Consider the following 11,767-nt stretch of genomic DNA (forward strand, 5'->3'; position numbering starts at 1 on the left):
GTGAATTTTGATTATTATGTAACTTCCGTTGTTAAATCAGACAATTTTTTAAATAACAGTCAAATTAAACCGTTTAAAACACACTCCTAAAAAATAAAATTCTGTTTTCAAAAAGACAACCATACATCATCGTTGAACAAATTAATGAAGGGTTTGAAAAAAATACAACTGACTAAAAAAAAAAATATACTTAAGAAGAAACATTTATCGTCTCCGCGTTACGAGTGATTAACACACTAAATTATACTCTCAGCAGATCACGTTTAACTCCGTTAGTTCATTAGAGTGAATTGACCTCTTAGAAAAATTAAAGGTAAGATTGTTACCTAGGGCATTTCTTGGGTTTTTTATTATATTTTCAATGTAATTTCTTCTTAAAATTATAATCTTAATAGTTCTAAAATGATCATTATTAATATAATAAACTATTTTTCGATAGATTTGCTAAAAATAAAAAAAAAAACAGATTGAAACTTAAATCAATAATTTATTTTACATATATTATATTTATGTAGTGAAATTGTTAGGTTTGCCACGAGATGTTGTGTGTTAATGGTTATTGGTTAGTAAGATCCAGGTATATGAATAGGTATTAAATAGTTGTATTATAATTCGATTTAAAAAATTTTAGGTAGTTATGGTAATTAATATGATAGTTTCTAGAGGAATCGTCTATTGGGAATTTTAGTGCAGTATTAGAATATATATAGAGTGGAAGAAGGTAATTTTTTTAATTGAATAATATTTTATAAATAATTTGTGTCAAAATTTAAAATATTACATTATTTAAAATTATAAGTATACATTAGACGGAACCCAAATAAATGCAAGAATAGACATTTTTTTTTTGTTACATCTGCGAATAGTTAAATACTCATATTCCCCTACTTCAAAAAAGCTCAGAACGCCTTTGGTATGAAGGTTAGGTAGGAGTATAGCTGAGTGAATATTGAATGAACACATATAACAATTGCCTAATAGAATCATACAAAACCGTCTATTTTTCAAGCAAAAGTAATCAAAATATATCACTGCTCGGTAACGGTAAATTCATTTTCGCTATTTTCGCTATTTTCGCTATTTTCGCTATTTTCTGTAATTGATTGTTTCACGTAGTTCACCAACCACTGAGATGGGCAAATCATTTGAAGATTTTTAAGGATATTTTTGAAAGAACGGTACCATATGATTCCGAAAATTGTACACAGTACCATTTCTATGTAATAACCGTTCACTGTTACAACACAGTCACCTCCTTCTATTCTACACGTCTAAAAAATATTTAGAGCCATTAATGTAATTTTTATGTTCTGATGTAATTATTACCCAAGGAGTAATATTTCCATTATAAATTGATGGACAATTTCAGAATAACTTACTTTTTTGAGATCTAGTGTAGAACAATTATTCTTGGAATCAAATGAACATTCTTTGAATGTTAACAAATCAACAATTCCAAGTGCTGTGGAAGTTGACCATGCCTGACCCAAATTTGAGAGAGTATTGAACAATGTCATGTAAGTACCACCAAAACGAGGGTCGCTTATCTTAGAGCAAAAAGATAATAAAGCCACAAACATAGTATAACTCAGTATCTAAAAAAAAAAATAATAACATTTAAGAATTTAAAAAATTAAAAGCAGCCGTTGAAAGCTGGTCATTTTTTCTTTAATTTAGACCAATGTAAAAAATTGATAAATTAATTGCAACTTTAAGTAAAAAAAATTCAGAAGTTCATATTAAATCATTTTTATAAATATTTGAATTCGTTAGCCTCTTTTTTTATTTGTTATTGGAAATACATTTTTTTCAGTAACTATACTGTACTTTGAAAGAAAAAAACTAATACTACCTTAAATTAACTATATAGCCAATTGAAAATTAATTTTCTGTGAAACCTAGAAAAGGGAACCAGCAATACAAATTTTTTATTCAAAATTAAAATAGAGCTTTTGGTACTGCGTGATTTTTTTCCACCTTTGGGTACTTTCATTGTCGCCTTTAATTTGAAACTTTCGTATAACACAACTTTGTTATTACACAGACTCATTTAGCACTTCCACGTGGATATAGAATAATGGCAATATTTTGATATAGGTTAGGTTAGGTTGTATAGAATACCCTTTAATTAGGATTTATTTTTAAAAACTTAATAAATTCAAATTACATTTTAAATCAAACTTTACTGCATTATATAAGATAAATGTAAGAAGTAACTTACTTCTTGTATTGATAATATAATTACTAATATTGCATAGTAATAAATTGGAATATTTATAGCCCCATTATTTTTTATCAATTTTGGTGTGTAATATATAAGCATAATAAATGCAATGTTCCAAAGTAATCTGAAATAGGTGTACATTTTAAAATATATGTAACATGTGTAAGTACTCTGTATATGCATTCTACATAGTTTGAGTTAACTGAAATAAATAATTTTAATATTATGTTTTTTTTTTTAGAAATAAAAAACAACCTATTTGTTGAAACTGAATACTATTGAAAATAATTTATCAATATGAATTAGGTTGACATCACGTTGATTTAACTACCTATAAAAAATCTTCAAATAAAATGATGACTATAGAAGTTCTATAAAAATTAAAATTCGATAAATACCTATGATTTGTCTCTTTTCTACAGTTATATCATTGTTTTAATAATACAAATAATGAATATATTGTAAATATACAGAAATAATTAATTATGTATGTGACCTTTAATATTTTATGTGCAACTTAATTATGGTACCAATACATTATATTATAATTCAATAAATTGTATTTACTTAATCAGAGTAGCTTTCAAGTATATACTCATTGGTTTTGGACCCGAAGTAAATCTTGCAATAACGAGAGGTAAAATAATTTTTGTTATGATTATTGATGTATTTATTATCATCATGTCATCTTTTGATACACCGGCATCAATCAGTTTTAAATTCGACATACTGATGGTTGCAGCAAATCCAACCTTTTATACGAACAAAAAATATGTGTGCTTTAATTAATATGAAAGTACGATGTATTTAAAAATATATTTTTGACGATAAAATAATATTCATAACTTTATTCTAAATATACAAATACAATAATATTCAATAGTATTGTGGAATAAGAGAGTAATTTTACCAATAATTGAAGTATACCGCAGCAACCTATGAGCTTAAAAAATAACAGTGGATTACCTATGGAATTTTTGAAGAAATATAGAACTATTGAGTAACAGGGTGGTTAACTCAAGTTTTTTCTTCAATAAAGCAATTATTCATAATCTAATTTTTGGAATTTTAAAATATAATCAAAGACCATACTTTTAAATTCTTGAGACTTATTGTGCTACTTAAGAAACGTACTGTGTGGATACAAAATTACAGACTTCTGTTTTTTAAATGACAACTTCCCTATTCTACTGTAAGTTATTTAGAAAATTAACTTTCTAAAAATGTTGACGTATCAGAATATTTTAAAATTCGAACGAGTAGTTTTGACTTTTTGAGTATTCTGACTTAAGAACTAAATATTGATTATGAGTCCATGATTATGAGTTTCGAAAATATGTGTTAATGTAGTGATAAGAAAAGGGTAGTGATTACTGATTATTATAAAATGTATACTATAAATCTATAAAAATAGTTTGTAAAAATGGTCCAAGTATAATCAACATTAGATCCAATATTACATCATCTACTTTATATTTTTTTTAAATCATTTCCAAGGACTATAATTATCCTTAGCTTAAACATTTTAATTTCTATAAAATAACTTGTTAAAATTTTGAATTAGGAACAAAAAAATTATTCTCTAATAATTTACATTAAAAAAGAGGAGGGGCTTTTCATTTGAAAAACAGACATATTTATCACCACAGGACACTTTTTAAAGTTTAAGTAGTACAAGAAATCTCAAAAGTTTTAAAATATGGTCTTTATAAACTTAATGCTGTATATTTAAAAATTCCAAAAATCGGATTCTGAATAAAAGTATGAAACAATGGTTGGTGAATTAACCTGTTTAAATCTAAACTACCTAATGTAAAATATTATTAGTACACTATTAGTAAATTATTTGAATATATTTATCATAAGATAACATAATTTGAATTATGATTTTATTTTATTATTTACTTTCACTGTCAACAATGCTATTGCAAATATCTGTATACTAGGTAGTTTGCAAATGCCCCATAGTAAGCGATAACTCTGAAAAGTGCTCAGCTTCACATGGTCATCTTCTAATGAACAATCCTTTTCTTTTTTGAATATAGCAATCAATGTCGTGATAAACATAAATATAATTCCCCAAATGTATAATAATTCTATAAAAATGTAATAATACCATATATTTGTGTGTAATTGAAATGTAATGTTATAACATTGTTAGTGCATTAATTCATAATATCAATGTATTAATTTTTTAATAATGCTACTGTACCTAATATGAATTTTATGCCTAAATGCAATTATAACCATTGTAGTTATATAATTAAAAATATAAATTAGTATAATATTTTTTTGATGTTAATCGAGAACGTAGAATCCAATATAAATGCATGATGTATAATTTATAGAAGTGTCTATTAAAATATAAAAATTTAGATTCTGTGTTCCACGGGAGAGTTATTTCACACCTTAAAGAATGTTAATATTTATGTGAAATGTTTTAATATACATAATAAAACATGTATAGTTTTAGCGACCAAATTTTTAACGACTCACGTTTCATGGTAACAATTCCTTCTGAATCAGGCGTAACTCGCAAGTATTTATTGCAAAAATCTTTAGACGTTAACAGGGTGAACCCCATAGAACCTATCATCGAGCCGATCGCCAGGCCCGATGTATTGCACATGGACGCATAGCCTACGTTATTCCTGTAAAAAATAATTACTGCTGTAAACCATTGTCGTCTATATATTCATTATAATGATGTATTATAATACCCACTTTTTCAGCATTGAAAGAGCCCAACCGTCCACTGCTATATCCTGGGTGGACACCAAGAAAGAGGCCACGAAAAACACGTTTACCAATTTTTCTATATTTGGTTTTTCCGTTTCGGGTAACAAGTTATTGATGTCGTCGGCTATGTAAAAAAAGAACGATCCTGTTTGCAGAAAAATGCAATATAGTTTTATTAAAAACGCAAGACGAAAAACTTTTAACAAACTGGTGAATAGAAAATTTTACTTACATTGGTTGGCATAGATATTATGGTTTTACAAAAATATAAATTAAAAATAATATGGTTTACATACCCATTATATATTGCACTGGTATGAGCCAAGACTTTCGCCTTCCTATTTTTTTTACGTAGAGCGCATCTACTAACGGAGCCCACAAGAGTTTCAAACTGTATGGCCACATTACTAGACTAAATACAGCCTACGAAGGAGCACAACTTGTTAAATTTGATGCATAAAGTATCGCCGAACAATATTAAAAATTCAGTGTAAACAATATGAATTTGGTTGTTTACTCGACTTACCTGATCTTGATAAGTAACATTTTTATTACTTTGTAAAAGTATGGGAATAGCATTAGTTAAGCCTAATTGCAACCCTTGCAATGTATACAGTAATAACAATATGAAAATGTTCAACCAATCTCCTTTTAAATCGGGCTTGTCCGAAATTAGAACACCTGTCGCCGCATATTTGAATTTTTTATTTCTATGTCTTGATGATTTACTCATGTTTTATGGATGTTATTCACGGTGATTTAAAATAGATGGCTGAAAACGGTAAATAGGTAACGTATTTGTGTGGTCGATGCAGTTGACATACTAACGAAAAACGAATAAAGTATTTGACTATAATCTAATCACATTTTTTTCGGACCCATATAATTGGAATTGTATTTCAGAAATGTTTTAAACAATGGTCAGGCAGTCGCTGTTGTATAATATGCATAACCTAAATCATTCACGATTGGATCATATATGTCTAGGTACCATGTACCTACACTTGTGTATTAAATTAAAATTTCAGTTTATTTTGAAATATGGTACCTAGGAAAATTATATTTAATTTTGTAGTAAATGGTAATGTTAGGTACCTAATACACATATTTTATGAACACGTTTATATATAAGACATTTAAATACAAGCAAAAATAATAGTGAATTTAAAGTTTTGAACCACCTTTTGAATTTTAAGAATGAAATAGTAGTTTGTAATAAATGATAAGCGATTTTAATTTTAATAACAAAATTAATTTTACAAGTATATTAGATTACTTACTATATAAAACTATATACACAAATAATATATAAATAGAAGTACATAATATTATTTATTATTAATAAAGTATTTAAACAGGATAAAATCAAATAAATATATTATTTAGGATATACGTAGACGATTGTATGTAGAAATGCAATATGCTATCAAGAAATAAGTATTTTGAATGCTGAGCACTTTAAAAATATGACCACGGCCCGAAATACACACTCACATTTATAACTTCGTTTAAAATATTTTAAGGTTACATTTTAAGAAGTATAAAATACTAGACACACAGTGATTAATTAAATGGAATTCCGTTACAATTGTACTGTAGAGTTTACGACACTAATACATAGTTAAATTTCGTATTCAGAACTTACTTAATAGTGAAAATATGTGTGAAGCATACCGAATACATATTCATATTTTATCATCAATACAATTATAAACCAAAATATGTACAAGATAATAATACAATAAGTAAATGAATGTTATTATGTTTATTTATAAATCTTTCTACATATATATAAATCACATGTATACGTAACTAAAAAAAATATTTTAAACTTTGATTTACAAACCTAAAAATAAATAACAACAAATTTTACAAAATATGTACTGCTTTATATGTTCTTCGGTCATATAAAAATCAATTTTTTTAAAATACTTATATTAACCATACAAATTAGCATTTAAGAAGTTAAAAAATTACGTTTTTACATTCATAACGTAAGCGTTCTTATCATTCTCTGATTCCTGAATTTTTGAATTAACAAGCCAATGAGAAGGACTCTTACTTTGTAAGTGTTTGAGAATATTTTTAAAAATAAAATACCAGATGATTCCAAAAATGGTAAAAACAACAGATTCTACATAATAGCCATTTACTATTACGATACAATCACCTCCTTTCAATTTACACATCTAAATAAAATAATAAAATAATCAAACATACAATGAAAATGTATCTCAGCTATTTATTAATAGTGTTTGGATACCTGCGTAAGGATAAAAAAATTACAAATCGTATTATGTACAGATGCTTACATTTTGAAGATTTGAAGTAGAACAATTGTTCTTTGAATCAAATGAGCATTCCTTGAATGTTAATACATCAACCAATCCAATTGCAGCAGATTTTGCCCATAGAGTTCCAAGATTTGAAAGAGTGGTCAACAATGTCATGTAAGTACCACCAAAACGGGCATCGCTTATCCGATAATAAAAAGCTATCAAAGCTACTGTCATAATGTTCAATTGGATCTTTAAAAAAATATATTCCTACTTTGTTTCAACTATTTCTTAAAAAAATTGTTCACCATACCAATCTATTGACTATTAATAAATAAGTTTTACTTATAAATAAAATTTAAGTTACTCACATCATGTATTAATTGTACAATTAATAAAATCGCATAGTAATACATTGGAATATCTATGATACCATTATTTTTTATTATCTCTGGTGTATAATAAATTAGTAAACCAAATAAAGTGTTGCAAAGTAATCTGAAATAAATAAATATTATTTTATACATGGTATTATTGTAGTACCTATAAAATTGTATTAAGAAGGTATACGTGAACATGATACCTAATCAAAAATAAGTAATTATGAGAAACTAAACAAAATTGAAATGTTTATATTTTATACTTCGTTATTTTAGTATGTATCTAAATTACAAAAAAGATTAAATTAACTTATTTTAGAAAACGATTGGATTAATTTAAGTATACAATAATCAAATAATATAAATGATATAGTTTTATTTAAAAAATTAAATAATATTGGTGGCTTAATTACATTATAATAGGTACTTAATACCTAAGTTATTTAAAATTTTTAAAATATGATTACTCTTTTGCGATTTGATTGCTTTATAGTCTATGAAACATATATTATGTAGGTAGTGTCTATAAAATCAAAATAATACTTATAACATTTTACATATTTAAAATTATAAATTATTATTGAACATGTTTTTTTGTTGGAATTTACCTAAAATTCGAAGTGTGTAGAGTTTACGTTTTGAGTTAAAATTTGATTGCGGACAATAGGTAATTTATGTGTAATATCAATACTTAAATTCAAATACCTGATGGGTGTCACGTTTAGGTATAAGCTAATTGGCTTTGGACCTGATGTGTATTTTACTGCAATCATTGGTGTAATAATTTTTATAACATACATTCCTGTCTGTATAATCATAATGCTGTCTTTTGGTATACCAGCATCTATGAGTTTCAAGGTTACCACACTGTCAGTTGACGCAAATCCAATCTTCAATAATCAATATAATATAATATATTGTTTGAGATTAAAATTGATACAATTAAAACTATACACTTTTAGGGATTAAAAAAAAAATGAGTAATAATGTGATAATTATTACGATAGATTCATTAGGTGTTAAGACAGCATATTAACAGTAATAGGTGACTATATTATGTTTTATTATTTATACTCATGCTTCTGTTAAAATTGAATCTACCTGTTATAGATTAATATAAAAACATGAATATTTAATTGAGTGATGAACCTAACCGCCAAAATAATATTGACTGTTTCTACTGGACCACGTACCATACCAGCAGTTAAAAAGATTGAATTCACTTTTCCATCAAAATAATATTGTAAACCCTTCTAGATTAGGTAATTAAGTATTAGGTTTATAAATCATTTTAGGCAATAAATGTTATGTCATGTGTGCCAGTATTCAATGGAGTTGGAGTGAAATTTAGAAGTAAAAGTTATATTTAAATAAGTGGAATCGTAACAGTTTGTCATAATTATTGAAGGTATTTTATCGGAAAGAGAAAAATAATTGGAAAATGTTAGAGAGAATGTTACGTGAAAAGTTATTTGCATATATTACATACATACATTTTTTGAAGGTATTTATGAACCATTTTATATAACTTTTATGGACAAAAACGACAATATCGTATCGAATTGTATGAAAATTAGGAAACAAGTACCTACATGTTTAGTTAGAAAGTTAGAAAAATGGAAATTTTGTACTTTTTTCTATGATCAATCATGCGGCATTTTGATATTTTTTGAATTCCCATTGTTAGATTGCATCTGTGCTCAATCGGGTGGTGAAAAAGGTAAACTGTGCTCAATCGAGTTGCAACCCTCTCTATGGACACAACGATTTAGAAAAATACATTTCGGACGAAAAGTGGAATTGAACCTTTTTGCAGTAGAAAAAAATGGGCATGGAAAAATTAGCTATCTGGTTTCGGGTGGAGAAAAAATATTAATTTTCTGGACATTTATTTAATCGAATATTAGGTGAGGAAAATTAAATTTTGCACTTTTTTTAGTCATTTACTTACCATTGCCGTCAATAATGCTATTGCCAATATTTTAACACTAGGTAAGTTTAAAATGTCCCACAAGAGCATATAGTTTTGAAATGTATTAAGCTTTACGTGATTATCCTCTAATCTATTATCTTTTTCATTTTTAAAAATGGCAATTAAAGTTGTTATTGCAATAAAGAAAGTGCCCCAAACAAAAAATAAACCTGTAAAAAGTATATGATTTAAATTTTATGGTTACATAATTTTTAAGTGTCGTATAAATGTAATTCAAAAAAACATTATTGTAATAACAAACATCCATCGCACCGTGTGGAATCTAAAATAAAAGTTATACATTGTTACATATTCGAGTGAATATTTAAAATATTATAAAATATAGGGATGACTGATATGTGATATGAATTGAACCATTTTAATCGGAAGTTAACTCCTAACTATGTTTAGTCCTCAATCTCAAACTTCATTAATTATATTTTTCCTGCATTTACAATATAAGAATTAAGAACTAGAAATCAATCCTGGTCACGATTAAGTATTTCTTTAACAGGTAGATAATCCTCATCAGATTTCGCACATGTGTTCTTAAGATTTTATCAAAATATTATTGTCCTAAAAAGATTTCAGCTAGGTGTTTGTTAATTTTTTTTTTCAGACTTACTTTGCACTGTCACTATTCCTCCAACATTAGGCGTAATCCTTAAGTATTTATTGCTAAAGTCTTCTGAAGTAAACAGAATGAAAGACACAGCACTTATCATCGTACCTATTATTTGACCCATTGCAGCGCATGTAGATGCATAGCCTACATTGTTTCTATATATAACAATAATAAACACACATATATAAAAACATATAGTAGACATTTATGTAAACTTGATTTAACAATAATTATGCATTATAGTATACGTAAATAAAAACACAAACTTTCGTAGCAAAGTCAATGCCCAACCATCAACTGCTATATCTTGGGTAGCCGCCATGAAAGTAGTTATGAAAAACACAATTACTAGTTTAAGCAGACTTGGTTTTCCCTTTTCGGGCAACAGGTCATTTATATCGTTAGCCATATAAAAAAAGCCTATTCCTGTTCAACAAAAATTACTCATTATCAACTAAAACTAAAAAAATTGCATGCATTTCATTGTTTTGTTTTGAATTTTAGTTTAGCTATTAGGACATCACCAATTTTTGAGTTTTTAGACCTCAATGAGCTACTCAAATCATTCTTAGGATTATTTATGATACATACAAATTAGATTACTCCAACGCATAATTTGAGACTTATACACTGCTACCGACTCAATATTTTTTAGCCGAAAATATGTAGTAAAGAAAGTACAATGTACATACCCATTAAAAACTGAACCGGAATGAGCCATGACTTGCGCCTTCCAATTTTTTGTATGTAGAGAGCATCTACCAAAGGAGCCCATAATAGTTTTAAACTAAACGGCCATCCGGCTATGCTAAATAAAGCCTAAAAAAAAACATAATAAAATTCTTGTAGTACCTGAAGTAATAGAAGTGTATTTGAGATTAAAGTGTCAAATATATTTACCTGTTCTTTGTAAGTTATATTTTGTCTACTTTGCAAAAGTATTGGAATAACTGTGACTATGCCTATGGGAATGCCTTGCATTATATAAAGCAATAACAATAGAAAAATATTTGGCCAATCTCCCTTTAATTTTGGTTTGACCAACATCGATTCTTTTGTCACTGTTGATTTTGTTGGTTCATCTTCCTGGGTTGGTAATGTCATACTTACTCAGTCGTTTGAATGTATATAGTCAGTAATAATTACTATAAAATAATTACATATTTGTACACACCGCAGGTATTCATGAACAAAGGCAAATATACTGTCTTCGATTTTCGCCTACCACCTACACATTGAATTATTACCTATCATAACGAAAATCGTACCCACTTATTAATATTTACTATAATTATTTTTACTATTTTATCTATGATTAGATTATTTATCAAATAAATAGAACACGTGTACCTACCTAAATGATCGAACAATACATTAATATTTATCAGTGAACAGAGTAAAATGTAATTGTATTAATAACTATATTGTATAGAACTAAGTAAATGTATGAGTCAGATTTTATTATTTGATAACCAACTTGGTTGTGTGTACAAATTGTGTGTTTTAAACATGGGTTGGTTAATTAAATTATAGATGATAAGATAAATGAGT

The 11,767-nt window shown here is 26.9% G+C and overlaps 2 protein-coding genes across 2 annotated transcripts; both read right to left on the reverse strand.

Annotated features, from left to right (window-relative positions):
- Window positions 1-467: 467 nt before the first annotated feature.
- On the reverse strand, window positions 468-6,001 carry LOC111036840 (acetyl-coenzyme A transporter 1-like). The gene is made up of 9 exons (XM_022319068.1): window positions 5,490-6,001; window positions 5,260-5,386; window positions 4,949-5,108; window positions 4,721-4,875; window positions 4,130-4,320; window positions 2,792-2,976; window positions 2,222-2,348; window positions 1,380-1,595; window positions 468-1,271 (listed from the first exon to the last, which is right to left on the reverse strand). Exons 1-9 carry the CDS (start codon window positions 5,694-5,696, stop codon window positions 1,029-1,031), a joined length of 1,611 nt encoding a protein of 536 aa, XP_022174760.1. The 5' UTR covers window positions 5,697-6,001; the 3' UTR covers window positions 468-1,028.
- A 772-nt stretch (window positions 6,002-6,773) lies between these two features.
- On the reverse strand, window positions 6,774-11,557 carry LOC111036837 (acetyl-coenzyme A transporter 1-like). The gene is made up of 9 exons (XM_022319064.1): window positions 11,117-11,557; window positions 10,909-11,035; window positions 10,483-10,642; window positions 10,217-10,371; window positions 9,571-9,761; window positions 8,325-8,509; window positions 7,611-7,737; window positions 7,276-7,491; window positions 6,774-7,152 (listed from the first exon to the last, which is right to left on the reverse strand). Exons 1-9 carry the CDS (start codon window positions 11,318-11,320, stop codon window positions 6,937-6,939), a joined length of 1,581 nt encoding a protein of 526 aa, XP_022174756.1. The 5' UTR covers window positions 11,321-11,557; the 3' UTR covers window positions 6,774-6,936.
- Window positions 11,558-11,767: the final 210 nt, after the last annotated feature.

This window comes from Myzus persicae, unplaced genomic scaffold (genome assembly GCF_001856785.1).
Source record: "Myzus persicae strain clone G006 unplaced genomic scaffold, MPER_G0061.0, whole genome shotgun sequence".
NCBI classification, from domain to species: domain Eukaryota; kingdom Metazoa; phylum Arthropoda; class Insecta; order Hemiptera; family Aphididae; genus Myzus; species Myzus persicae.